We start from the raw sequence: 27794 nt of genomic DNA, 5'->3' as shown, positions 1-27794 counted from the left end.
TTTCATCTTCTTTAGCTCCCTATCATCTTTCAGTGCAGAAATCACCAGGATGATTTGGCTTAAACCAATCTCAGCACCAGTTCAAACTAAGCTGATTTGGTGTGCTGGGTACATTCTACCACACACTCATGTGCTGCTCAGCCCTTCCAGCTCCAGTCCCATCAGCTGAAAACAGTACAGCTATGGGAAATGAAAATTGCTCCACGTAGAGCTCTAAAAGATAATTTGAAAATATCCCAAGAAATATCTGTAGTTATTAGTGTAGACCAAACTTAAACTAACACTATGTGACACTTCATTTTACACAAAAATTATTTTCTCTGTATTTTTTTTTAAAATATGTTACTTCAAGTTTAAATTTATTAGCCTACCTTGCCCTGGCAACTATTTACACAGCCTCTAGCAATAACACCCTTAATGACACACTTTGCTGCCACAGGTATGTCTTCATGCTTCAATGTTAATCCACTAGAAAAATATAAAGAAAACACAAGAGACTCAATTTAAAAACAAATGCAGTGTTTTAATATACAAGATACTTTCAGATATTCTTATGAAAATAGAAGCAAAAATATCAGTTAATTTCTGTGTAAAATCCCCAGTATATCATTCAGATAAACCCTACTATCACATGAAGAAAGGACAAAAAAAAAAAAAAAAAATATGAATTACCTAGCTTCCAGAATTGGTCTAATGCGATTTGTCAAGTGTGTTGCATGACCAAATTCATCCTGCAATTCCAAAGGAATACTAAAAGGTACTCCAATTCGAAAAGGAAGCTCCAAGAGACCCACCAAAAATTTGTCTGGTTTTCCCTCTAAGAGAAAAAAATAATACATTTTTAGAAATAATTATGTGTGCTCCTTGGCTTTTTCTTGATTAAGGCTACAATTAAATCAAGTGGTTTTCAGATGCAAAGTAAAAAGGCTGTTCAGAATACTGTTATAACCAAAGTTATGCTTTTTGATTTATGTTCTTTTTTTTAACTTACACTAAAATAAAAACAATGGTTATAATATAGCAACAGGAGACTACAGTATAAGAAACATAACAGGAGAGTCAAAATTTCCAAAATTTCCAATACAGTACCTGAAAGTGAACAAGTTCTGTGTGGACAGTTTTTCCTAAATATTTAATTGCTTTAATTCCGGTAAAATAAATAGTTTATGCAACAACATTTTTGTTCTACAACTGCCCCAAATTTGAGAGATAAAGATACGTAATGACAAGTACTAGAAAAAGAAATGTGAGTGTAACTTTTCTGTGAAACCTGGCCCCATCAGACTGCCTCAAATTAGGCACTGGCAAACAAGACCAAACAGTGGTAACAAGTAGAGTGTGTATTAAGTGGAGCATGAAAATCAAGAATCACATTTTGTGTTAACAAAATGTCTTGACCAAGTGGCCTTTGAAAAAAACGAAGCAATGCATGCTGAGCTAAATGGTAAATTAATATCCTACTAAACAATTTTGAACTCAAATTAAAAACTATTTTCAAAACCTAAGGGTATCTATTATCAGAGAGCTTCCTTTGCACAAGAGGTGAGAGATACCTTGTATTGGCCAAAATTAGTTACTGTTTATAACAAGACCTCAACCTTACAGTGTCCACAACTTTATCATTATAATTGAATGATAAAACTGTAAACGGATAAAATGGCAAAACTGATTTCAGAAAATAACAGTAGAAAAACATCTGCAATATTAAAGTGAGTAACTACTAAAAGAACATGTCTGAAATAAAACCACAAACCTTGTAGATTGACCTAGGAATCTCAGTTTCAACCAGCATTTTTGGTCATTTTTTAGCTTATCAAGAACAACTATAAATACCCAGTGACAACCTGCTGTTAGAGAAATAGAATAATTTGTTCCTCAGCCAAAAATGCTTTTTCAGTTTAGACTGTTCTTTTCTGGATTTTTGGAATCTACATCATAAATGGTAATGTTTGTTAACACAAATGCTAATATTCTGGAATAACAAGCGTGAAGCTTTATGGCTGACTCAAATACAAGACATAATTGCAAAAATAAAGAATTGAAATATTTACCTTTAAAAATTGACAATGTTAAAAATGTTGAATTATCACCTGATTAAATAAAAAAGCAGCAATAGATAGCTAAAGTTGATTTTGAAATCCCTTACGTTAAAAGTATCATACTATTAGCTAAATAGATTTTTCAAATTTTTATTCCCTTCCAATGATATTTGTTAATTTCAGTTGTTATAGCTGAAGGAATCTTTAATTGAGTGTTGCCATACTGGGGGAAGCCAGTATTGAAAAGTAGTAAGATTCTCTTTTCGCTTTGATAAAGAGATAAAATAGGAGACAAGGTTCATTTTTGTTCAGAGAATAAGAGTTTTTTTTTTCCTTTCTTACAAGTCCACATAAATGTCTTGAGCCTTCAATGGCACACTTTCAGACTTATGTTTAAATAACTATTCTTTTCAAGTAGTGCCAAACATTTTTTTCCCTTTATTATCATAGAAGAATACCTCTTTCTACTCTGCCAATAAGCAGATGCTTTTAGAAGAATATACTACATACAAAGAACTCTTCTCTGCCTCAGGAATTTGCATTCAAAACCTCTCATTTTTGGAAGAAATAGCAGGCTACAGAAAACACTGATTTTCTTTTTCTCTTGGTCTTCTCAAAACAGACGTTAGCTGTACCTCCCAAAATTGTGACAAAAATATCCATTTTAATATTAAATGCAAAGAAATTAGCATTTTTTTTACTTTCCCTCTTCCTCCCCCTCTTGTAGATAAAGTTCACAGAATGGCTGAGGTCAGAAGGGTTTTCTGGAGGTCATCCTATCCAATGCCCCTGGCTCAAGTGGGAGCACCTAGAGTCAGTTGCCCAGGAATATGTTCAGAGAACTTTTTATATCACCAAGAAAGGAAACTCCACAACCTCTTGGGCGACTTGTGCCAGCACTGTATCACCTTTATAGTGAAAAAAACCTGTTTCCTGATGTTTGGAGAGAACCTCCTATGTTTCAGCATGTGCCCATTGGCTCTGGTCCTGTCCCACTGGAAAGTGCCTGGGTAAACCTTCTTTATACTCCCTTCAGTTGTTTATAGATGTTGGCAAGATCCCTGTGAGTCTTCTCTAGAGAGAGCAGTCACCCCAGACTTTCTTCAGGTAAAAGATCATGGCATCACAGAATGGTTTGAGTCAGAAAAGACCTTAAACATCATCCAGTTGCAACCTCCCCTGCTGTGGGCAGGGTTACCTTCCACTAGACAAGGTTGCTCAGAGCTCCATCCTACCTGGCCTTGAACACTTCCAGGGATGGGGCAACCACAACTTCTCTGGGCTAATTGTTTCACTGCCTCAGCACCCTCCAGTCCCTTCCTCACTTTCACAGGCCTGTGCCAGACTCTCTCCAGTATGTCCACCTCTGTGTTGCACTGTAATGTGTCCAGTTCTGGACACAGTACTCCAGCTATTCTAAGTGCATCAATTCTAAGTGCAGAGAAAAGATCACCTCCTTCAAACTGTTTCTAATACAGCCCAAGAGGTTGATGCTGCTTGAGCTGTGTTCCCTGTTCCCATTTCCACCTTCTGTATGCTTCCTTGTGTTGAGTTTTGCCAGTAGCTCCTTGCTCATCCATGCAGGCCTCTAGGAATTTTTGTCTGACTTCCTATTCATTAAGATGAACCAGAATTGAGCTTGGAGGTGACCTGTGAATATTAACAAACTTGCTTGGGCCTTCAGTCTGTTCAGGGCCTCTTTCCATTGAACTCTACCAGGCAGATCTTTGAAGAGGCCAGAGTCTTCTCCTGAAGTCCAGCTTGTGAGCTTCCTTTTTGCTCTTCTTCCTCCAGCCCTTCTGGATTTCTCTGCCCTTCAGAACTACTTCCCAAGGGACTCTTTCAACCACTCACCTAAACAGATCAAATTCCACCCTCTGAAGTCCAAGGCAGCAGTTCAGCTAACCCTTCTGCTTACTTCAAGATCAGTAAACACAGTAAACTTTCATTTTGTGATTGAAGCTCAAGACAGCCTCCAACCACCCACCAGTCCTTCTCTGTTCACAAAGAGAAAGTCACAAAAGAGATGAGGCTCCCTCACCAGCTGAGTCAGCGAGTTCTCTTCAACACACTCCAGGAACCTCCTAGACCATTTCCTCTCTGCTGTGTTATGTTTCCAGCAGACATCTGGTAAGGTAAAGTTCCCCACAAGAACAAGGGCTAGTGATTGTGACACTTCTCCCAGCTGTTTATGTATTTAATCTGCCTCTGCATCCTGACTGGGTGGTCTGTAACAGACTCCCACCACAGTATTCTGCCTTCTTGGCCTTCCCACTGTCTTAGCCACAGACACTCAACATTGACACCATCATCAAGCTCCAGAAAGTCTAAACACCCCCAGCCTACCCCACCACCTCCTTTCACATAGATCCTTTCTGAAGTGAGTATTCTAGTGAGAATTTTATGATCATAAATCTAAAGAGACATATCCATTACAACCAAATGATAATTTACTTTTGCAAAGCATCCTGCCTTAATTAAAAAATACTTTAATCTCACCATGCTTATTTTAAATGTATAACCTGTTTTTTAATGAGTTTCTGTGGTTTATGCATGGAAGTTTGCCTAATGAATACTAGTTTTATGAAAGAGTATTTATGTCAATGGCATGAGGAAAATGGGTGATTCTAATGAAGTTTAAGTTTATTTTTTTAAGTACACTGGAGAAAGTTCACATCAGGAACCTTTAGATTCCATCAAAACTTTATTTTTTTAGGTAAAACTGCCTGCTGCAGAGCCAACACATTACATGTGAGATCAAAATCTGCAACAAGAAAACATTTTTTCCTGGAAATGCTTCAAATACAAATGCTGCTTTTCAGTTATGAAAACCACCTCAACTAGAACATGACAAATTTTTATATATTATGATCAAACAGAAACACTAAAAGTAGGAAAAAAAATATTAGAATTCTTACCTACAATGGTAAATTTAAATACTTTAGATGGCAGAGGCCTTCCTGCATAAGTGTCTGCATTACTTTCATTCAATACTACTTGCAGTTTCAAGGAGTAGTTACCAAGTTTCTGAAGATTTTCTAGACAGATATAAAAGTACAATTAGAAAGAAAAAATATAAATAAAAATAAATAAACAGAAGATATTGAATATGCAAACTTACCCATTTTTTTAAACCAGTATGGCCACTTGCCTCCATGCTGACTAATATGAGAAATTATTTCTTTATTCTCAGTAGGTGCTGCAAAACAAACATTTCACTACATGTATTTAAATTTTACACCATAATTCTTAACTTTTTCAAGCATTGGTATCACTTATTAAGTATTACTATCACTAATCTAATAAATATCTAATATCATATAATAAATATCAATTCAGCTTTACAATTAAACACATTGATCAGAGCTAAAAAAAAGAGTTCTCTGTCTAATCCCATTTTAATCAAAACTTGCTAGCCTCAGGCACATTGCACCGAAAGTAGCAGGTTTGTAAAGCTTAATTTTATTAGCTCTTTGATTCTATGTTCCCTGTTAAGTATGAGCACTTTGCATTCCACACTGGCAATGGATCAACCTGACAAATGACTGCAGCAAAACTGCTTAAATAGGAGCAATGATAAAAATGTGCAGTTGATAGAACACATAACTGAAAAAAAAGAACATTCCTGTTTTGCTCCAAATCATTTTATACGTCCTTATAAACCTCTGCAGAATTAAGACACGTACAAAAACAGAACACACAAACTCTGAGGCAGTTTTAGTGACTAGTTCTATAACCTAAGAAGTAAGATTTATTGTTGGAAGTGTCAAAAAGCATTAATACTCTTTTTCCTCCCAAAAGACACTTCAGAATATAGAATGTAACTGTAATAAGACTACACAAGATAAAAAGAAATGCAGTACAAATACAAATTGTTTTATAGCTAAGCAAAACTGTTTTAAGACCCTGTTCTTGAAATGCACCGAATGGCATACATAAGACAAAGTAAGAGCTGTCAACTTCACTTTATCATTCTCTTAACCCTAATTCAAACCCTAATTTTGAATTGAATCTCATTATATAAGCCTCCCCAGTAACTGATGAAGTTGCTCATAGCTCAGCTCTCTTGGTAGACCACAGTACAGTCTGCCAAGTATTCCACTCTTTAAAAGAGAAGAGAAAATTTTTGCACATTATGGAGTATTGTCCAACTACCACATCGATTTATCACATTCTAATACATATGATATATATATAATACAATGAAATATCTTATTATTCATTATGCACTTTAAAAATAATAAAGATGCAATTAAATATAATGAAATACTCACAATGCAGAATAACCTTGAGTTCAACAAGAAGTTTCTTTGAACCTCCATGGCTTGTACCTGGAAGTTTTTGCATTGCTTCTCCTTTTTTATTTAAAATTTCTATTCTTAATGCTCCTGAATTTAAAATGAAAAATGGCAGACTTTCAAAATATGTTGTGAATTAAAAGTGATCAGAGATGTCTGTATACTTGTCTTTTTAACAAGAGTGCATGATGGATTTTTAAACTGGTGTTTAATGTTTTAGTATTTGGAAGAAAAGAACATACCTATTGGTGTACCAGCAAATCTTGTTTCATTTGGTAACAACTCATCTCCTTCAGGCCATGTTACTGATAATTTGTCAGGAAGTCTAATTAAAAAAAAAAAAAAAAAAAAAGGTGAACATTTCCTCAGTAAGTTAAAATAATGGGCAGTTTTTCTTTAGTTAAACAGACATTAAGCTACTTTAGCAGTAGGGAAAGAAAAACCAAATCCAAATCCCAAGCTATTTCTTCTTGGTTTATATTTTCTGCTTCTACTAAAACAGCTGACTGCTTTTCTGTTTGGGAATAAAATGGAACTTTGATTCCTGATTAAATACAAAAACTGTAATTAGGAACGCCACAATTATGTAATTATTACTTAGTGCTTACCTTGCCATTTCATCCTCGATGTATTTTTTAACAACTTTGTCAGACACTGTTCTGTCAAGTTTTGAGATTGGAATAATTTTCATTTCAGCATACAATGCCTGTGGCTCCTAAAATAAAAATTCAGGGCAGTTATAAATGGCAGACTTTATAGTATGTCAGACAAGAAAGACCTCCCAATCAATGGACCAGACAAGTCAGACATAATGCAATATACTAATAAATACTACCTGGTGAAACCACAACACACTGTTTTAAAATTTGCTGAAATCAAAAGGGTTACACAAATGGATGCACAACATACTAATGATGCTAACTGTGATACTTTACTGCATGCGCAAATCTTAATAAATCAGACTGTTCATAATGAATAATAATTTTAATATATTCATATTAAAGCTAAAGTTGAATATTTCTAGACTGCTGATTGTCAAAAAATTACATGATTTTCAACTGTTATTTAAACATAATTTAATCAGGTCGGACAAGGGATTATGTTTAAATATTTAACATCCAGACTAGCTGTGTGAATCCCTTCTGTATTTGTTCTTACCAAAGCAATCTGAACCTCTCCCCCAGTGGCAAATATATCCCCATCATGGTCTCCATACAAGTAAAATTTCTCAATGCTTCCATAGAGTATTGGATGAGTCTTAACAGTTTTCACCTATAAGCAGAAGACACCAATTAATACACCCTGCAATTAATACTCCTGCATCAAAAGCACAGTATCTTCCTTTTATAGGGTTCAACTAACTTACCAGCTGTCCAGTTTTGTATGTTTTTCCATCCCACTCTATTGCAGCATACATTGTCCAAGGGCTCTGCATTCTTTTGGATGGTATATCAGGACGTACAGTTATTCCTTTAAAGACTGTGAATTTTATCTGTTTGTCGTATTTTTCATGACAGTCTTTGAGCCACAGAGCAAATTCCCTGTCAATTTTCATTCGCTGCTCCTATAAAGTGATTACAGAGTAAGTACATTTTAATGTATTACAAAATTTCAATCTGACCCCATCAGAAGCCTGAACAATTCTAAGAGTACAGAGATACTGTAATTCAAACAAAAAAAAGCCAAATACCAAAAAGACACACACAGAAAAAGAACAAAAGAACAAAGAGAAAAGGAAAAGAAAAAAACAAAGAAAAAAGGATTCTTCAGCCTGAAACCATTAAAAATTCTAGGAAAGCTACACTTCAAGTCAAAAGCTTCCCCCAATAGCCATATTCCTCTAGGAAGAGGGTCTTTCCACAAAAACTGTCATATAACAACTAAATGAAGTAATTGTTTAAGGAAATTGAAGGAAAAACACTGAGTCTTAATTTTTCAGATTTAAAGATTCAGCTTTACTACTCACTAAACCAGAGAGACAAGAACAAATAATCAGTGAGCAAAGGTTTCTGTATTACACGCAATGAACTTCACCAAGAAGAAACACGTAACAAAATGCAGTAATTACCTGTCCATTGAAGATTCTTGTGAACAAAGTATTCTTATCCTTCAGCTTCAGCTCCAGATCCATGAAAGTGAGTTTGTTTGTGCTGACCTGGAACTTATCATTGGTAAACAATGCACCAGAAATTCTGTTGTAGCACTCCATCGGTGCCAATCCTCTCTTTTTTGGAGGAGCGCACCAGTCAAAACTTAAAAGGAGAAAGTAATTAAAATCCTTTTTTATATAGAGAGGTTTACATTATAGAAAGAGACTGTACAAACAGATTACCACTTACTCTTCCACAGTTGTGTATGGTATTAATCTTCCATTCCAAAAACATTCAAAAATAGGTCTTTTTCCTCTGGCACCTTTTTCTACTATAAAGCAGTCATCATCATCATCATCACTTAACCCTTGAAAAGAAAGAAAGAAAAGAAAAGAGAGTCTCCTTGAATGTATTTCCTTTAAAAAATAATATAATATCAAAATCCATAGCAATCTTAATTAAGAAGTACTATTGTTATTAAGTTCAGCACAGCAGCAATGCATATTGTATCAAGCTCATTATATACAATATTAAGGGTTTTTCCTGCCTTAAAAATACCACGCAGAAAAACTAAGAAAGGTAAAGAAAAATTCCAAACAGAAGTTTAAAATATTACCAATATTACCAAATCTACCAAGTTTGAAAATTTCAAATTTGATCATTACTTTTTCCTTAGTTTAAACTGATGTTCTTCTAGTATAATAAAATCTTGTCCCAATTAACTCAGGATTTGTTTTGTCAAGAATACAGAAAAAAAAAGGGTGGGGAAAAAAAGAAAAAAGGTGGGGAAAAAAGAAAAAAGGTGAAAAAAAAATACCAGCACAAAGTAATTTAAAACGCCCAGCATTTGAAAACTCACCACAACTGAGTAAAACAAATTTAAAATTAAAAGACTTCAGACTACATGTTATCCTTTGAAGTCTTTTAATACTAGAATCTCTTGGATCCAACTGCTCATATTTTATTACTTTGTTGGGGCAAAGCTGCAGTCAGGAAAGTGAAGTTTCAACTGTACTAGATTTCATTAAGAGATTATAATTCGAAATCAAATGGTGTTATGCCAAAGATCAGGTTTAAAGAAATGAGTTACACACAACAGCCCATTTATTCACAGGATCTGTTCATCCAAAAGAATGCAAAATTTTCTGTTCTGACACAACCAAAATCAGATAATAATTTGCACTTCAACTTAAAATTGTTCTAGTTTTTATTTCATTAAGATATTTAGAGTAGTAGAACTGCTCATGATAGGACTGACAAGCAGCAAACATTTCACTTACTTGATGGAAAAGACGGATCATCAGGGTATGTTTCTTTATCGTAAAGGAAGGGATGGTATCGGATTATGCCTTCAACTATACCCTCCTCTTCAACATGTGCCTTAAATTCAAAACTATCAGCTGCAGTATTTATATACAATGTCTGCATGTCATCTTTGATCTCCCTCAGATTGACAATCTTTGGTACTTTTCCCTTTTCAAACATTGAAATCTGGAAAAAAAGGAAAACAAGGGGATTCTCCTTAGAACAAAATCCAGTATTAAGCCCTTCAGCAATTGACAGTTAGAAAGGAATTAGTTCCTACACTGCAAAGATAAATAGAATTATTCAAAAAATTAAACTACATACACATCTTGAATGCTGTATTTTAAAATGCATGATTACAGAGAAACAGGCACATGATGAAATAAGGTGCCATCTGAGGACTTTTAACTGACATGTATAAAATCACTTACCTGAATGTCGATGTTGTTGAAAGGGCTTGTTTCTTTTGTTACAGCATTAGTTTCATTTCCTTTTGGTCCATGAATATAATAGTGATAGATATGTCTAAAACACATTTCAGGGAAAAATAAAAAATCAAATTTTAAATAAGCTTTTATTTTTATTAAGTGTTTATTTGTTGAACTGTTATGAATCAACTTCTTGAAAACATATATGGTACAAAAGATTTACTTCACTCACTTCACTCCTCTCATCTCTGTCACGCACAATCACATGAGGACCAATTTTTGGGTAAAATAATTGGAAACAAATTTGAAAAAACATGCGTAAGTGAAAAAAGAATTATTACACAGATACTTTACATCAAAGGGTAAATTAATAAAGCTACTGTAAATTGTTCTGCACTTTAAAAATCAGAAAGAACTAGAGCCACAAATCTTTACACATTTTGTCACTGATACCAGTTTTATATCAGTCATCTAATAGAAACACGTAACAAACAATCACTGTCTTTACATTATTTACAAAAATTTGAATATAGGTGGGAGTAATGGATGTGATCTGCACAATAGAAATAAGTCTTTTGTTGTAAACCTTGCTTTGTAATAGGCATTTTTCCTCATTTAAGAAACTTCAAAAAATCCACATAGTCAGATAGATTAAATAATTTCACAGAGATATGCAATCTGAAATGTGAAAACTGAGGAACTCAACTCCATTTACATCAACTTTTCAGCAAGCTAGTTAGTTCTTCCAATTTCAATTTCTGTATACTTAAACCTCCAGGGGATGGTTTGGAGAAAAATGGGATTGCATAGTCAAGGGAACTGAACGTATAACATAAGCCAAATGCACCTGCAAGTTTAGAACTGCTTTGCTTTGACATCCACTGCATTAAACGTCCCTCAAAGAGAAATCCTGGTTCCCAGAAAAAAAGCTCACGGTCTCATTGCTCAGGACTTTATGGTATGTCCAAATTGCTTAGTATTTTGTCTGCATTTCTTCCAGACTTCAAAAGGCAGTCTCATGGCCTTAAGACATGGTTATTTTAGGGGTTCATCCCCACTTCAAAGCATCCAAAATAATGAGGGCTGTGCTGCAGCACATTAAAGCAGAATGAAACTGGTATCGTGCTCGTGTGGCAAAAGGCATGGCAGAAGGGAATGGGGAGGTGCTCGAGGGGAAAAGGGCCATTACAGCTGAAACAGTGACACACAACTGTATTGCACCCAAAAGCTAAATGATAGGTTTTACTGTAACAGCTACAAGGTATATATCTGAATAATTGCACCTGGGTTACATCTCAAATAGAGGCAGCTCTTTCACTTCAAGAGATGATTGGAAAGAACTAACACACACTTAAACATGAGTGTTCACTTGATGAGCACATGGAAGCTAGTAACAGACCTAAGTTATTCTCTGCATGTAGATATACCCTATATTTTCATGAGGCTAAAAATGGTTTCAGCAACAAGTTTTTGTGGGCAACACTGAATGACATTTCCCATAGTAAGATATTATTTAATACTTATATTAATCCTCCTTTCAAGTATATTTATTATTATAAGATTATAGGTATCACAAAAATAAATTCATAGTTTGCAAGCAAAACTGGTCTAAAACTCTGTATTTCGGTTTACATTCACAGATGGATCCAGCATCTTAACAGGTAAGCCCAAAATATTCCCAGGTATCTCCAGGCTCTGCAGGCCCACTGATGACATTTTTACAGCACAGAGCAGACAGTGTCATATATCCTTCTCCCTCTTAAACTGGGATGAAGCAGCAGTGCTTTCTTTTATTGTTGTTTAAAAAAGTCAACCAACCAAAAGATCCCCTATAACTGTAAATACAAAGCTAGGTACCAAGGTCAGGAGCACAGCTGTGGAACAAAGTAACTGATGAAGTTACTAGCAATTAGATGAAAAACTTATTACATTAGTAGTAGACCGTTAGGCTGAACAGGCTGCTAAAAATTAGAGTGGATAAATATGTATCAATCATCAAGTCCCATCTTTAGTTGGGGGTGCCCCATTCAGTTGTGTTAGGTTCTGTAAAATTGGTTAGGAGACTAACTGTAGTATCAACAGACTTAATAGGAACAAGGCCAATGTCAAAGTCCAAAAAGGAAGCAGTTCATAATTATCTGACTTCAATATTAGCCCACTTTTAAATCAAATCTTTTAAATCACCAACTTACGCCAGCTGCCTTGTCCAAAGATGAAAGTTGTTTTTCAAGTATTGCATGTGATCTGGTTGTACACCTGTAATGACAACTGCTGTGAAACTCTCTTTATCCCTTTCTTCTGATATTAGATTATGAAGAAATCTTTCATCATCATTTGTGATGTGAGTAGAATCAGATGGCTACAAAAAAAGTAAAATAATAAGAGCAGGGATGTAAACTGAATTTCTGAACTCCCATCAACTTGAAAGGGATTAAAAAACAAATACAGAAAAATACAGAACACATGATGCTAAGTATCACAAAGGATTAAAGCTTAAAATAAAAGCTTCAAATTAAAGTCAACAAGCTGAGAATGCGACACCACTGATCCAGTTCATTTTCAACTCACTTCATTACAGAACTTGAAGTGTGCAGTCTAGAAATATATTTAATCGTGTTTAATGTAGCACTGTGTGATATGCATGCTCTCATCCATCAAGTGGAAGCATTAAGTGTGCAAGACATTAAGTCCTCTTAAGAAAACAAAGCCAGAAAAATGATTGGCTTTTAAAAGGATAGGCTGCTTTCTATAACAGAAACCCAAATATATCTCAGAGAGAGAGATTCCTGATTCCAGAAACTACTGATTGTCTTTTCCTGAATGGATGAACTTTATTGTTTTGACAGATTTTTAAACTGCAGAGAGAGAGTGGTTGATGTCATGCTTTACACTGGATCAGTGGTAATCCCTTATATTTGGTACATCCAGAAAAAAAGCTAATTTTAAAACAAAGATTAAGATCTTTCTAGCGAATGCAAACAATTGCTACAACTAAGATATGTTGTAGTAAATGCAGATACATGCTTTATTTTGCAGGAAAGCAGACAAACCCCCCATCAAAGGCATGAAAGGAGACATGTCCTACCTAACCACAGTTAGATGAAATAGTTAATCAAGAGTGTTCTATCAAGACTTACTTTCCCCAGGGAATAGTTCTCCTTAACCATTAGGATAATTTAACCCATTTTGAGACCTTTCATCACAGAAGACTACATCTCTCTTTCCTGCCCACAGCATAGCCTCTTTTGAGCATAACGGTATTGCTGATTTAACGCAAACGAGGGACTATTTTATGCTAGTGATGGCATCAGTGATAATAAAGAAAAGCCAGAGCTGCTTGGACCTCATGCCCATACAATCTGACAAACCTACAAGCTGCATACTGATGCTGAACAAGTGCCACTCTACAGCGTGGAAGAAACTTAGAGTGTGAAAGATCCTCCAAAATCATTACTCCCATATTCTCTGGCTGTCTTCCCAGATGACAAACTACCCATGGCACCTTGCCCTACATTCCTAGCATCTGTCTCAACTAGAAAAATCCTGTTTACATGTTTGCAATATTAAATGGTCCAGAGAAGTGACTGCAGTGGAGACAGGAGCCTATACTACATCAAGGAAAGATGACCAGCAGGGATACCATTAATGCCACTTCTCTTCAGTGCTACGGCCTTGTTCTATAGCGCCTTTTGTTTCATACTAATTACATCTTGATTTCTTTGCAAAACTAACTTCTTTCACCAACTGAATGGCTCAAAGGCTCAATTATTCTTCTCACACTAGCAATAAATTTACAACTTCTATTTCTGCCACAGCATTCTCTTGCTGATGTATGGGCCATGCAGGTAGTTTTTCAAGTCATTAACAAGATGAATTCATACATTTTATTTCACACCAATATAATGAACTGGCCTAGGTATTTCAGTGATTTGCAAAAAAATTCCTAAACCTGAGTTATTTCTTTATTGTGCTCACACTTCACTTCTGTTACTTGAGTTTTTCACACCATTTATTCCCTCTTGGATAGTTATATGTTATCTTTTAACTCTAACAGAACTTTACTTGAATTTTTTAACAGTGTCATTTTAATGTTAATTTTATATTATTACCACAACTTGCAAACGGTTGATTGCATCACCTTCCTGAACTCTTTAGTAGTATCTGTGTATCTCATTCAGCTACTTTCCTCCAACTTATGCCTGCTAGTTTGTCTTGTACTTTATATCCACCCTTTCTCTTTAATGTCAAACAGGGAAGGAAAGCATTTGTACCCTTTACAATAAAGCAGATTTTGTCTGCATTTATTTTCAGTTTCTATTTTTGTGAGTCTACATTCCTAACAATGTTGTACAAAGAATAAAAACAAAACTCTGGCAATTCATTTTTTGTTGCAACTCACTGACCAAGATTGGCACGATAAAAATCTTGTTTACCTCCTGCTCCTTTCTCATCCATACAAAACACCAAGAACACTGATAAAATCCACTAGATATGGGCTCAAGGTCTGACTACCTTGTCATACACACCCCCTCTTTTCCCCCCCCATCCACACCCTTAGCTACAAATTTGCCTTTCCTTCCTAGCCCAAAAAAGTCCAAAGAACAGTTCTTTTCAGTCTTCCTCCTTATCTTAAAGCTTTTTTACGGAGGCTCTTTTTCTTCATGAAAAGCATCAGGACCGTTAAGTTCAGTTTTCAGCTGAACAGTTCATGTATTTTACAAAACTGATGATTATTTGTAAAACCAATGGGTTTTTTTGGTCTGGCTGGACTTTTCTCCCACATGCAGGCTAGTCTTTCATATTTGCCTACAAAGTACAATTTGGTTCCCTAATTTATTCCTTACTGCTTCAGAGAAAATTAATTTTTGTTTCATACACACCGAAAAACTTTGCTGTGCTTAGACAAGTATTTTAAAATATTTTTCTTAATCTGACATGTAAAACTGTAAAGCATTTCTGTCATTTAACCTTAACTGAAAAGAGGAAAAAGCATCACATAAAAATAAGGTATTTTGATACAGTGTCTTCAAGTTCTCGGTTACTCCCTTTTACACTCCAGGGTGCAAATAAAATTAAAATATCCCCAGATAAGCATTACAAGGATATTACACAATTAAATCACGTTAACATCAGAAAGGCTTTTATTTATAAATGAGACATTCTTAAAGCTATTTACCTTTCTGTTTTGAATGAATCCAGTATATATTGCCTCTTTGTTTTTCTCCTTCTTTTCAAAATCCTCTTTAGAAAGGACAAGTTCATGAACATCCTGAGATGTCGCAGGTTTGCTTATCATCTAATTTTATTAAAGAAACAACATTTAAAATCAAAATAAGACTTAAAATAAGCAGTATAAAATACTTTAATGCTGTGATTAAAAGTTAGGAAGTAACAATCTGTGTGCAAATGTTCTAAAATGAAAGTCTGACATTGACTTACTCTGGCAGACTGTCCCACGAAGAACACTGCTTGCTTGCCTCCAACTCCAAAATATGAGATATCGCTATTTAAACTGCGAGGCACTGGCAAAGGGCGTACATATCCTGAATGATCACTGAGAATAAAAGTTCTATTAACAAATTTTTTCAAGACAAAAGTAATTTAAAAACCCAAAGATACTTCTGATCTAGGGCTTCTATTAAATTATTCCTCCAGGCATTTTGTTAAAATATTCTTTTCACTTTGTATCTTTTAAAACTGCAACATTAAACTCTAAGTGTCTGAAATTCTTGATGTACTCTTTTTAAATGGACGATGACAGAGTATTTTCCTAAGTCATCATATAAAACATTTCTGTCCCTTCTCGCAAACCAAATTTTAATCAAATGGAAATGGCTTACAAAGCAAGCCTGATCTTTCCGACAGCATCCTTTCCTAAAAATACTTTTAAGTTAGAGTGGGAAATAATGCCAACCAATTATTAAATGCCTACTTGGAGAGACAATATATGCTATCAGTAGTGAAATTCCATGTCTTTTAAGTCACCTTGAACAGTCTCATCTAGTTTAGGACAAGCATTTATTTCTAAATCACAGCAAATAAAAATTAGGTGTAGATAGTATCCTGCTATAATTTACACCTATGCTCCCATTAAGTGGTAGTAATCCAGTTTAAATCTGCATTTTAGGAATCCTACACATTTCTGTTACTAAACTCACCTACAGCAATTTCAAGAAGCAGTGAATTTCTTTACAAATGACCCAGAATCATTTTTTATGCAATTATCTCCAGATATTTAAAAGACATTGACTTTCTATGTGGACATGCTTTCAATGCAAAAAAACTTCCCCCAGCTATACTATCACTTCCCACAGCCTCATTACTTTTTACACTACCTGCTCATATGACAAATTAGTTATGACTGAGGCTCTAATTTTCATCTTCACATTTACAATGCTAGGCTTAAGGTATTTAAAATGTGACTGAAGCTCAAAAACTGTACATAACTAATTCTGTGGAATTTGGTACACTAGCATTAAGCCTGGCTTTATAGGCGGAACATCTCTTGAGAACAGCTTCAAAACCATAATGTTAATTTATACAAGTAGCAAAAAACAGCATAAAAACTCCACTCTCTTCTTCAAATGCAAAACATTTTGTGTAGCCTGCATCAAAAAATAGACAACTTCAGGTATAATTTGTAATATAATTACATAATTAAGGTTTAAATAAAAAAAAAAAAAGAAAACTTGAATTAAAACCATGTATCTGTTTATCTGTTATTCCAGTAACTCAACAGATAATGAATGCATTATTTAATGCACCACTACTAAAGGTTTTCAGGTAACAGATGAACACAGTGCAAAAATCCTCTGCAGGACATAGCATGCCCTGTACAGAGGTAAGCAAAAGACAAAAGTTTAGAAAAAGTCCCAAGAACAAAAAAGCATTCAGTGTGTCATGATAATTGAAGAGCAGTTTTGTGTTATGAAGCTTTTCTATTTCCTACTTAGAAAAAGTATCTATTTATGTAATCATAAAATGACAGAGTTTAGCTAAGTGTTAGCATGCAGCTATCTTAAAAGCATATTTTGTGAACCTTCACAGAACTTGCTAACCTTTCGAAGTCACCTTGTCTTGTAAACTTTGACAATCTATATACAGCCCAGTTGTTAAGCTGTTTAGAAGTCATTCCACTTCCATTATCAATCACAGCAACAGCTGGTTTTCCTTGGGAATCATCAAACAACTGTTAGGGGAAAGACAAACAAACAGCAAAAATCAACAAGGAGCAACAGGAAAAAAAAGGATAATGCAAACAATGGCTGAAAAAATTAAAGTATTTCTATCTTACCAATTTTATCTGAATACTTCGAATACCAGTATTTTGAGATGTAGCTGACAGAGAATTGTCAATCAATTCAGCAAGGGCAAATGCTAAAGAAATTGAAGAAAAATAACCCTATTAGTGCTCAGAAAACAGACATCTACTTACAGTAGTTTTTTCCAAGCAATTAGGATAACACATACCTAAACACAGACAAAATCTAAGCCCTGTCAGAACAATCAAAAGCACGTAACACCTTGTTTAAAAAATAAAATAGCTCTTGTATATGTACCTTATGATTCGTCTCATCACTGAATCTCTCATGTCTCTTAGCGGTAAGAACACAATTACTGGAAAGAACAATGATAAACTGTCTCCTTACCAAAAGACAGATTTGTCCTTTACACAATTAGGAATTAATTTCTATTATTCACATGACAGTACGTAAAAAGTATGTAAAAAATGGACTTTGAGTTGTTAAAATACTGAGGGAAGAATGAATTAACTGAAGAAACCTGAATTGAAATTTCATGAAACATCTAAAACGACAATGTCAATTGTTTTTAAAAAAACCAAAGAAAATTGTAGAAATGGTTGAAGGATTTCAGTGAACGGTAAATACAACCAATGTTCTATCAAATCTATGGCAATACATAACAGAAACAGGCAAACTGCATGCACAAGTTTGTTGTTTCTAACCATTAATACTTAGAGTTCATACCTAATAAAAGTAAAATTATCTAAGCTTACTGGAACATTCATCAAGTTTAAATTAATTCAATCTGACTGACCAGCTTTAGCAAACAAACACTTCCATTCAATCTCTCTAAAAAGGAAACCTTATTTCTTACAATTTGCAGAGTTCTTCAGAATGCTGCAGTGCAATTTACACTGGCCACATATACCAGACATGTAAAAGAAAACTCCAAGTATCAGTGTAACACAGCAACATCGAAGCATTTGGCATTTTCCCTCAAGCTTCTACCAAAGTATAAAAACAGTTCTACACTTTTTTGAAACTTTCCTCATTGCAAACAGAGTAGTTGAGAATCAGTTATGTGATCCATATTTAGTATTTGATATCAAAGAACAATGGCCCTTCATCAACACTCAAAATTGGTGAGGCATTGCCCTTAGAGATGTTGCATATAAGGAGCATCAGCTGCATTACACTTACACAGGCTCAATGCAACAATTTCCTGCAAACTTAGGGAAAAAATTGTTTAGTACTTCAGTCTTCTCCATGTCAGCTGCCAATAGACCCCCTCATGTTTCATTTATTTAGGGTGCAACTTCTTTTGTCATCCTTTTCTAATGTATCTGTAGAAACCCTTATTATTCCTCCTCACGTGCCTTGCCAAATTTGCTCCTGCTGTGCCTTAGCACTCCTGATCTCATCTGTACATTCCCAGGCAATATCCCTATATTATTCTCAGTATTCATGCCCCTGCTTCCACCACCTATGCAACTCCCTTGAGTTTTAGTTTGGCCAGGAGGTCTTCACTCAGCCATGCTATTCTCCTGCTTCCTAAGCCAAATTCCTTCCACATAAAAATCAATAGCTCTTGTGGTCTAAACGGTCATTTAAATAACTGCAAGCACTCTTCTACTCCTTTATCCCCAAGGGTGTTGCCCACTGTGTTCGATCCACCACACCCTTGAACAACTGAAAGGTCTTTCCCTAAGGTTTAGAGTCCTAACAATACTTTACACTATGCCTATTTAATCGAATTCCACCAGAGTGTGGTCACTATAGATCAGGCTCAGCTTGGCCTTTCCAGTCAGTTCCTCTGTGTTGGTCCACTAATAGCTGCTGGCAGGAATAAAGCACAGATCTCCACAGAATGCTCTGTGTGGCCTCACACAGCAATTCCTGTGCACAGGGACAGATGCAACACTGACTCAACTATTGCTGCACTTTGAGTACAGTACCACCAAACCCAAACCAAACCATGTCTTCACTGGGGCACAGAACAAATGATGGGCACAAAGAGGAAAGGGGAAAGACTGGTCTTTAAAAATACAGCTGCCATTTATAGACATTCTTGATGTTGTTTTAAAACAACAAGAAGGGTATCATGCCCAAGTCTTGATTTGTTTTGCATTTTTTTCTGTGCAATTTTGAACCTGCTGTACCTAAGAAGTACATAGTACTGAGAAGGTAATCACAGCCACAGACAGAATTTTCAGAGAGCCCATAAACAGAAAGCAATTTATTCAATAAAACAACACAAAATGCTGGTTACATATTTCATGCACCACTTAGATAAAAACTAATTAGAGCAGCATCTTTTAAATGAAAAAAATACTTGCTCTTGTTGCTAAGTTAAGCCCTGAAGCACCCCAGATGGGAGGGCACACAGTTTTATAGTAGCTCACACAAAAACTGTTCATGAAATTCAAACACAAAGTCTACAGTTTAGTACAGGAGACAAAAATGTGATAACACAAATGCTGACCTGTCTGAATGACATGCACAAGATTATTCAGGCTAAAATTATTTTGCTTCTAGAATACTCAAAGTTCTTGAACAAGTATTTGAGAAGGTACTTCTATAAATCTGGAGTTTTAGGTGGCTACTTTCAATATTTTTTAAAACAAAAAATTGTATGAAGAACATAGTTAATTTTTCTTTTACAGTTAAAACTATTTTTAGCAGCTATAAGTTGAATTGCTCATAACCACATTATATTAATATAAACATCATTTACACCAGATAGCTTCTGCAGGTACTTACGCAAAGGATTTTGGCCCTCGCTGGCATAGTACTCGTACATGCCACTTTTGACAAGTGTATCATAGTGGGGAAGAAAGTCAATTCGTTCCTTGGTTGCCGAAAGCAACATTTGATCAACTGACTGTAGCACATATAAAGTAACTCCATCCTGAACAAGCTCCCCTGCAGTGAAGATGAAATACAAAGTACATTGAAGAGCACTGCATCAGGCAACTCCTGCTCTCTAAACAAGTACAGGTTTAGCCGCAGGTAAATTTTCCCAGGCATTGTCTATTCAGCATTTAACAACAACATTTAAATTAATATATTTTCACATTTCCAAGCTTAATAATGCAAATTTTCTCAGGTAACAGCTATGGCCATATAATTTTTTCCTATCATTTACAGAATCTGCGACAGAATAACTGACAGTGTAATTGTCATCACACTAACTGGTCAAAAACATGTTTGTTAAAGTAATTTTTAAACTATTTTTTGCAAACTATTACAGGATATGTACTTTCAGTTAATTATTGCATTTCATAAACAATTATCATGTGACCTTTATGATTAATATAAGAAATAGCTGTAATTATTTTGCCATCTAAGATACTTACTGAAGTTATCTTCTGTAATTTCCTTCCTATTTGTCGTCGTGATAACAAAGGTTTCATCAGAAGATATGTTAAATGCCTACAAAAATTGAAGGTTATTTAGTTATGGTAACTAAGCAGTCCAAAAACTATTCAGATTCACTAGAGAAAAAAAAAAAAAAAAAAAGGTGCAGTCTATTTACTTTATCACAAGCTAGTGATGAGTAATCACATAACCTCTTAGAACACAGATGAACTTAGGATCACTTGTTTTCTCAACTTAGCCAAATCTGTCCAGACTAGAGTACTTTGTTTTTCTACCTGCATAAAATAAAAATACACTCTAGTGAGCAACAGGAATTTTAAGGAGGAAGAATTGTCTTACAGATAATCCCCTTGAGGGTAGAAGAATGAGACTGAACAGCTCTACTTCTGACTGTGAAACTGCAACAGCAATAGTTATGATCTAGAATGTGTCCTGTGTTTAACTGCACTCTTGAGACACCAAACCAACCTAGTATTTCTTAATGTTAGATATTAAAGTCTTTGTTCTTCAATTATATCATACATCTACAAAAATAATCAAGACTTTTCAGAAAAATTCTTTACTGTTAAAACACGCACTGAACCTAAACAATCTTTGTCAGTTTGATGCCTTCTTTTGAATGTGTTTACTTTAGCTTTAGACTTCTTATCCTGCTTTCTACGTGTACCTAAATGCCTCTACTTTTGCCCTCATTTTTGCACCCTAATGTCCAACACTAATCTTGTTCCCAAAATAATAATAAATATCTGTATTTTCTCCTGCCTTTCCAGGTCTCTGAAACTCAAAAAAGCCAGCTCTGGTCAGTCTTGCAGTGACAGGTGTTTTATGCACTTTTAACCAGATTCTTCCCTGAAGGAAGCTGTAGCATTCTCTGCAGCAGCTTGCTCTCATCATTTCCCACATCTCTTTACATCCCTATTACTCAGACTCATGAAAATATTTTTAAACACTATTTATGGTTTCATTAGCAGGCTACTTTCCATATTTCAGTTACTTTCTCTCTGTGACCACATTAAAGGCATAGTTATTATCCATCAGTAAAATTAGAAAAATTGTTGAATTTCTCATAGCACTTGGTGCAAGTGAAACAAATGCAAATGACAGACTGATATTCTGATTTAAGAACCTGGAGTAATACTTCTTAACTTTTCTACATTCAGATCAATTTTATTTCTCACATTACACAAATTTCCATATAGCAAATCTGTGCAGGAAAAAACAATAAAATTGCTCAGAGCAAGAAAAGTAAGCATTAAAATATATGGATTTTAGAAAGCTAACACCCTACTGTGCCATTTGAGGTCAGTGGCTAATGCAGAGTAACTGTAGTTTCACATTTGAAAACACAGATAAGCATCTCTCCCTCCAGCTCTAATTACAGCTTCCCTGTTTTCTCAATCTCCCAAAGGCTCTTCTGCTCTCAAACTCTAATGAAGAGTGCAATATTTACTTTAAGGCAGCAAGAAGTTAGGATCAGCTAGTGCAAGTATGAGACAGCAGCCTGCTATGGGAGCAGGGCAGCAGCCTCATCCTCCTGGTCCTCTCCCTCATTCCACGGGTGAGCTTCAACTAAACCAACCGCAACAACCTGGAACACTACATTTTAATTTCCTGGGTGAACCCAGCATTGCTGTGTCCACTGGCAGCAGGTCCTTTCCACTTCACAAGCTACTAGGCAGGTACCCCAAGCTTGGCAATCTGAGTTGCAGATAACTGCTTTTTCTTGTCCATGCCATAGTCCAGCTGTGTCAGTATGTGGATGTGATTTCCAGAACAAGAAGCTGCTGGTGATTCCTGAATTAAAGTGAACCTACTGGCCAATTTACTTGTACAGTCAGTGATTTTCATTCAGTTCTGACAGACAATGTTTGGTCAAATGTTTCATTTCTTGGTAAGATTTGTGCATGTAAGAGATATGACATCTCTTGTTAGTAAAAAGTTCAGGTTTCACTGCTATGTCTTTTTCAGCCCAGCATGATGCCCTTTCCCAAGTATGTACTGAAGATGCACACAACTCAATTTGATAAGATTCACGAAACAACCCAGAAACACATTCATATGATAAATCTGTGAGTTATTCTGTGATAATCCAGACACACAACCATGATGAAACTTGTCATGTCATTAAAATCTTCAAGAGTACAATAGCTATGCTCAGAAATGCCTCTGAACATCCATACTGAAAGCACGTTTCGAGATTGTGTTCAAACTACTAAGTGGAAAGCTTTTATCTTTTTGTATACAAGAGATGTTGAGGAAAAAAAACAGAGACAAGCTTCAAATAAATCCACAAGCTAGAAAATGCAGACGTGAATAGGCAAGGATCCCTAAACAGCTGGTTACATATTATTGCTACATGCAAATGCAAGAGCTAGAATGCTACGAAGATAAGCAGTTATGTGCATAAAGATAAAAATGACACCTAAAGCCTTAATAGTATAGATTATGTCAACAAACCAAATTTTTAATATTCTGGGAAAGCAACCATAGCTGTTGATTGAAAATCAAATCAGTTGCTAAACCACACCTGGAAGCGTGCTGAGCATATGCTGCCAGGCTTTGATGTCAGAGAACTGTAGGGGTGACCCATGTGAGAAGAGGCAACCAATTGCCTGAGACAGCCACAGCCAGCTCCAGATAGCTCTCAAATCCATAAAACAACTCACTCTTCACCCAGATTTACACCAGAAGGGTGCATGGTGCTTCTGCTCAAAGTTATCAGGGAAGAAATAGAAGAGACAAATGAGAAGGAACAGAGGAGAAGCATTAGCAGGTGCTGCCAGGGAGAGACACATCCTGTCTGAAAGGACGTTCTCCACACCAGAGCAGGGATGGTTCCAAATGAACAGAGGGCCATGGAGAACCCATGTCAGGGCACAGAATTTCCTCTCTGTCCTCCTATTCCTATGGAGCTGTGACCTACGGCAAATTCATCATAGCAGGAAAAAAAACAACCAGTAAGAGCAGCAGAATAAAATGCTGTATATGCCCTGACGTCTCACACCACCTGTTGTCTAACCAAAGGAATAGGGATTGACCATGCAGTGTCCATTGGGAGAGCAAGGATAGATTAGGCTAGGAATAGGGAAAGAATGACGCAGGTGAGTTTGGAAAAGGGGAAGGAAAGGCATTTCCCCCCCAGTCAGTCATCAGAAGTTTGTGTTGCCAGGCAAGAAGTTAAATTAAGAAAAACAAAAACCCTGAGTTGAGTCTGCTTTGCACACAGCGGGGTATCAGTCCTTAAACCCACAGAATGATACAGAAGCAAAAATCTGCCAGTACAAACAAGAGAAATGCCCTCTTTATAAACTGGAGGATGGGTCTGGAGCACCACCACCTATGCTTCATGATAAATAAAGTTAATAGCTCTCAATTTGCTGGTAGATATTTAGGACATGAGATTAATACATTGCTAAAGGAGTTTGAGAATGTCACATGCCCAAGAAGCTTTCAGCAGAGCACTTTACAGGTATGACATGTGCAAGTGTGCAAGAATTGTAGTATCTTTAACCTTTAAATCTGAATCAAGAAGCAAGGTTCAGTTTATGTATTAGGTTCAGTCACCAGTTCTCCTTATAAACTAACAAACCCCAAAAACAACGCCTCAAATCACAGATAACTCCTCAGCAGCTTACACTCCTTTAAACAGGCCTCTGTTTCTTTTCTTTCATATATCAGCACAAAAGCTCAAAAGTTTTACTTCTACTTGATCTGCACATGTACAGCAAGGCTTACCTGGTTACTGAGCCAACTAAAACACTCAGCATGAAGTCAACACAGATTTTGTCTCTGGATTTACTATCTGCCTTGGATAAGGTGCTCAACAAGCAAATATTTAACTTTGTGTGTGTACCACCACAGCTTGTGGTCACATGAACAGACTTGAGGTGGTAAGTGAAGGAGAAATAACACACTCTAAGGACAGAGTCATTTTGGCTTGCTTCATCTGGTCCATCAGTCTATTACCATAAAATAAGAACTTCTAGTGGGACTTTTAAAACTGAAGGAATCACCCTTCACCATGACAAAGGTAGAACAGTGAAGCCAAAACTACAGTATCTTTAGAAAAGACATTTAACCCCTTGGAATCCAAACCTTTTCAACACAGTTATTCCCTACAATATATAACTCCTGTACCCTTAAAATACTGTATCTTCCTACTGGAACCAATTCAAGCTGACAGTGCATGAGAATGATGAGAATAAATGGCTCAGAGCTTGGTGATGCAGCCAAAGGATAACAGAGACATAGCATACATGGAGCCACCTTCCACAGCCAAGGAGTACTTTTTCTGACTACTAGAACTGTATTGTCAATGCAAACCTCTAAAGGAGAGCCTGCACAGTATCAGCTAAACATAAAGAAATCTGATAATGCTAATTTTCAATGCTGTCCTTCATAGTTATTTACTTAGCTATCCAACATGGCAAAAAGCAGTATAGCTTTTTCAAATTGATCCAGCAGCTCCTTTGAAAAAACATGTCCAGGAATCTGAAAAAAATGAAGCTAAGAGCCACATTCAAACAATGAGAAGCCTGTAGCCTTCTGTAATTTTGCATGTGATTAACTGAATATCCCATGTTACTTACCAAATTAGTATTTGAAAGACGTGCATTTATCAGTTAGCTATCCCACTTAATGAAGAATTATCAGTCAAAATTGAGGGAAATCTCTCACATCAATGAGAATGGTAGGAGATGAAATCATAGTACGCATTTAAGGGAAACTATTTAATTCTCAAATCACAGATTTTCAAGACAAGAAATGTCTTTTGTATTATGTCTCTCAATTATTCATACAACTATATAATATTAAGGTAATTAATAAAAGTAGCAAACACAAAAAATAAAATATAGAAAGATTAAGTGGACACCTTGCCAGAAATAAACAAGAAGAACTGTATGTGACTCGTAAGAATGTTAATCAAATAAACTCTTCCAATCCACTGTTAGGACAGTTCTCAACATGATGACAACTTGCTAAGGATGTCTTAGTGAGGACTTGGGACTAAGCACTTATGGTAGCAGGGCAAGTATGATAACAGCCATCTCTAATCATAATCACAATGAGCGTCACTAATGTCAGAACATAAACTTATATATGATGTCTTCAGACACCAACAGAAAGAGGAATCCAAAAATCTCTAGAAAAGTAGCTGAAACTAAAAACAAACAAACAAACAAAAATCCTAGAAATTATTTCCAAGCATCTCTTGAAGTTCAAGGCAAAAATTTATATATTACAGAAATACAGGAATACACAGGAGCCCATATCTTCTGGTCAAATGGTTTTTAGAGACTATCTACAATCAAAAACTAGCAGCGAACACTAATGTTCTAAAATATTTTCCAATCATCCTTTATTGACAATGCCATCTCCATCTGAAGAACAAATTACAGATGATAACATTTGCAGAACTTGAAGGTCCTTGCCCTCTACTGTACTTAAAAGCTTTACTACTTTCAGAAGTTCAGCTGGTAAATATTTACTTCTAAATATTTGACGGAAAAACAGAGAGAAAGAGAGGCAAACTGCACGACACATGAGCTCTACAGAAGTCACAAGGGTATTTGTCCAGAATGATGTGTTAACTCAGACATCTTTTCAAAATCTGCATCTTTTAGCAAGCAGAAAGAACCTTGGGACCCCATAATTTCTACAAAGAGCATGCTGCCATTACTAGACTTAGTCTGAGTAATTCCACAAGACCTTCACAAACCACCATCTAAGATCACAATCGCAAATACTCATTGCAGCTATCAGCCAAAATTTTAACATTAACTTCAGGCCAGCTTCTTCTACCATAAAAACTTTGTATGGCACCACTTGTTAAAGGAACAAGAATTCAGAAACAACTCTTCAAACCAAAAAAATATTTGGTCACATCTAACAACTTCACATGGATAACTAATCCTAAAGATTGCAGATACTCTGCATCTGACTGTTGCCAACACTCAAATTTGACCAGGAACCTACAAAGTTCCTAGGAGCTAGGAGCTCTCAAAATCAACTGATACACCATAAGGTTGTACCTAAGTGCACAAAGATATGCAAACTGCATCCTTCTCCCCACCAAAACATCAGTAACAAAGATGCTATACACAAGATTTTCAATGAAGCCTTAAATATGCGATAGTTTTGGAAAAAACTTAAAGCATAGGTGCATCTTACACCAATCTTACTGTACTTCCAACAGAGTCTTCAAAAATCAAAGAGAAACTTACTTTGCATATGCACAGCACATTTAAAATCTCTGTTTTCAGTTTCTGGTTATACAGAATTGTTAAACAAACATTAAAACACAAAAATACAACTATTGTAAGATGGACTGATTTCATCATTAATGGAAGTATCTCGATTGAGCATTATCAGAATGATGTTTGGTGATACAAACTTGCAGATGTTTCTAATATTTTTGATTTAATTCTTTGACTGCAAATAATTTGATTATACTTTATTTCTTAGGCATTGTTAAGAAAATATTCACCAAAAATGTCACGTATTTCTTGTCTTGATTTGATACTACACTTATGCTTACCTTCTATACACTATCTTAATGAATATCCTTTTCTGCCTCTTGTCTCATTGAGACACTGGAATTTATTTGGGTGGACTGGCAAAATAATCTATTTAAATAGTAAGTAGACAGGTTTGGATACAACGGGAAGCTCAACAAAAGAGATGACAAAATATTAAAAGCAAAAAATTTTGTTTTATGGTGATTCTTGTTTTTTGAGTATTTACTTTAATTACAGATGCTTACTTTTTATACAGTTTACAGACCTATGCCTTTTTTTTTTACACAAGGAGATCAGAACAACGAGAAGTTTCAGAAGAACTAAGGAAGGATTTACCAATGAGTTTGGTTCTCATATAAGCAATAACCCTAATCTTAGTAGCATGAACTCTCCTCAGACTGGTAGTTCACCTCAAAGCCTCTCAAAAATCCCTTCATACACGGCAAAACTGTGCCGTTTTCAGCATAGATACCTTTCAGTTTTAAAAGGAGTGT

General features: G+C 35.6%; 1 protein-coding gene across 2 annotated transcripts in view; it reads right to left on the bottom strand.

The window, feature by feature from the left end:
- The window catches only part of SMCHD1 (structural maintenance of chromosomes flexible hinge domain containing 1), a 66489-nt gene that overhangs the window by 34370 nt on the left and 4325 nt on the right, over positions 1-27794 (bottom strand). For both annotated transcript variants that reach the window (XM_056484572.1, XM_056484573.1), the window contains exons 2-21: positions 20761-20836; positions 20165-20326; positions 17455-17537; positions 17219-17349; positions 15600-15714; positions 15337-15456; positions 12353-12519; positions 10164-10257; positions 9708-9918; positions 8677-8794; positions 8406-8589; positions 7704-7901; positions 7496-7609; positions 6946-7052; positions 6580-6662; positions 6314-6427; positions 5161-5238; positions 4958-5077; positions 673-817; positions 372-468 (exon numbers count right to left, since the gene is read on the bottom strand). In XM_056484572.1, the coding sequence (XP_056340547.1) occupies positions 372-468; positions 673-817; positions 4958-5077; positions 5161-5238; positions 6314-6427; positions 6580-6662; positions 6946-7052; positions 7496-7609; positions 7704-7901; positions 8406-8589; positions 8677-8794; positions 9708-9918; positions 10164-10257; positions 12353-12519; positions 15337-15456; positions 15600-15714; positions 17219-17349; positions 17455-17537; positions 20165-20326; positions 20761-20836 (2517 nt within the window). The remainder of the gene's footprint in view (positions 1-371; positions 469-672; positions 818-4957; positions 5078-5160; positions 5239-6313; positions 6428-6579; positions 6663-6945; positions 7053-7495; positions 7610-7703; positions 7902-8405; positions 8590-8676; positions 8795-9707; positions 9919-10163; positions 10258-12352; positions 12520-15336; positions 15457-15599; positions 15715-17218; positions 17350-17454; positions 17538-20164; positions 20327-20760; positions 20837-27794) is intronic.

The sequence above is a fragment of the Oenanthe melanoleuca genome, chromosome 2, assembly GCF_029582105.1.
Source record: "Oenanthe melanoleuca isolate GR-GAL-2019-014 chromosome 2, OMel1.0, whole genome shotgun sequence".
Lineage (NCBI taxonomy): Eukaryota > Metazoa > Chordata > Aves > Passeriformes > Muscicapidae > Oenanthe > Oenanthe melanoleuca.
Note: the sequence above shows the minus strand (reverse complement) of the source record. Positions and strands in the feature narration are given on the sequence as shown.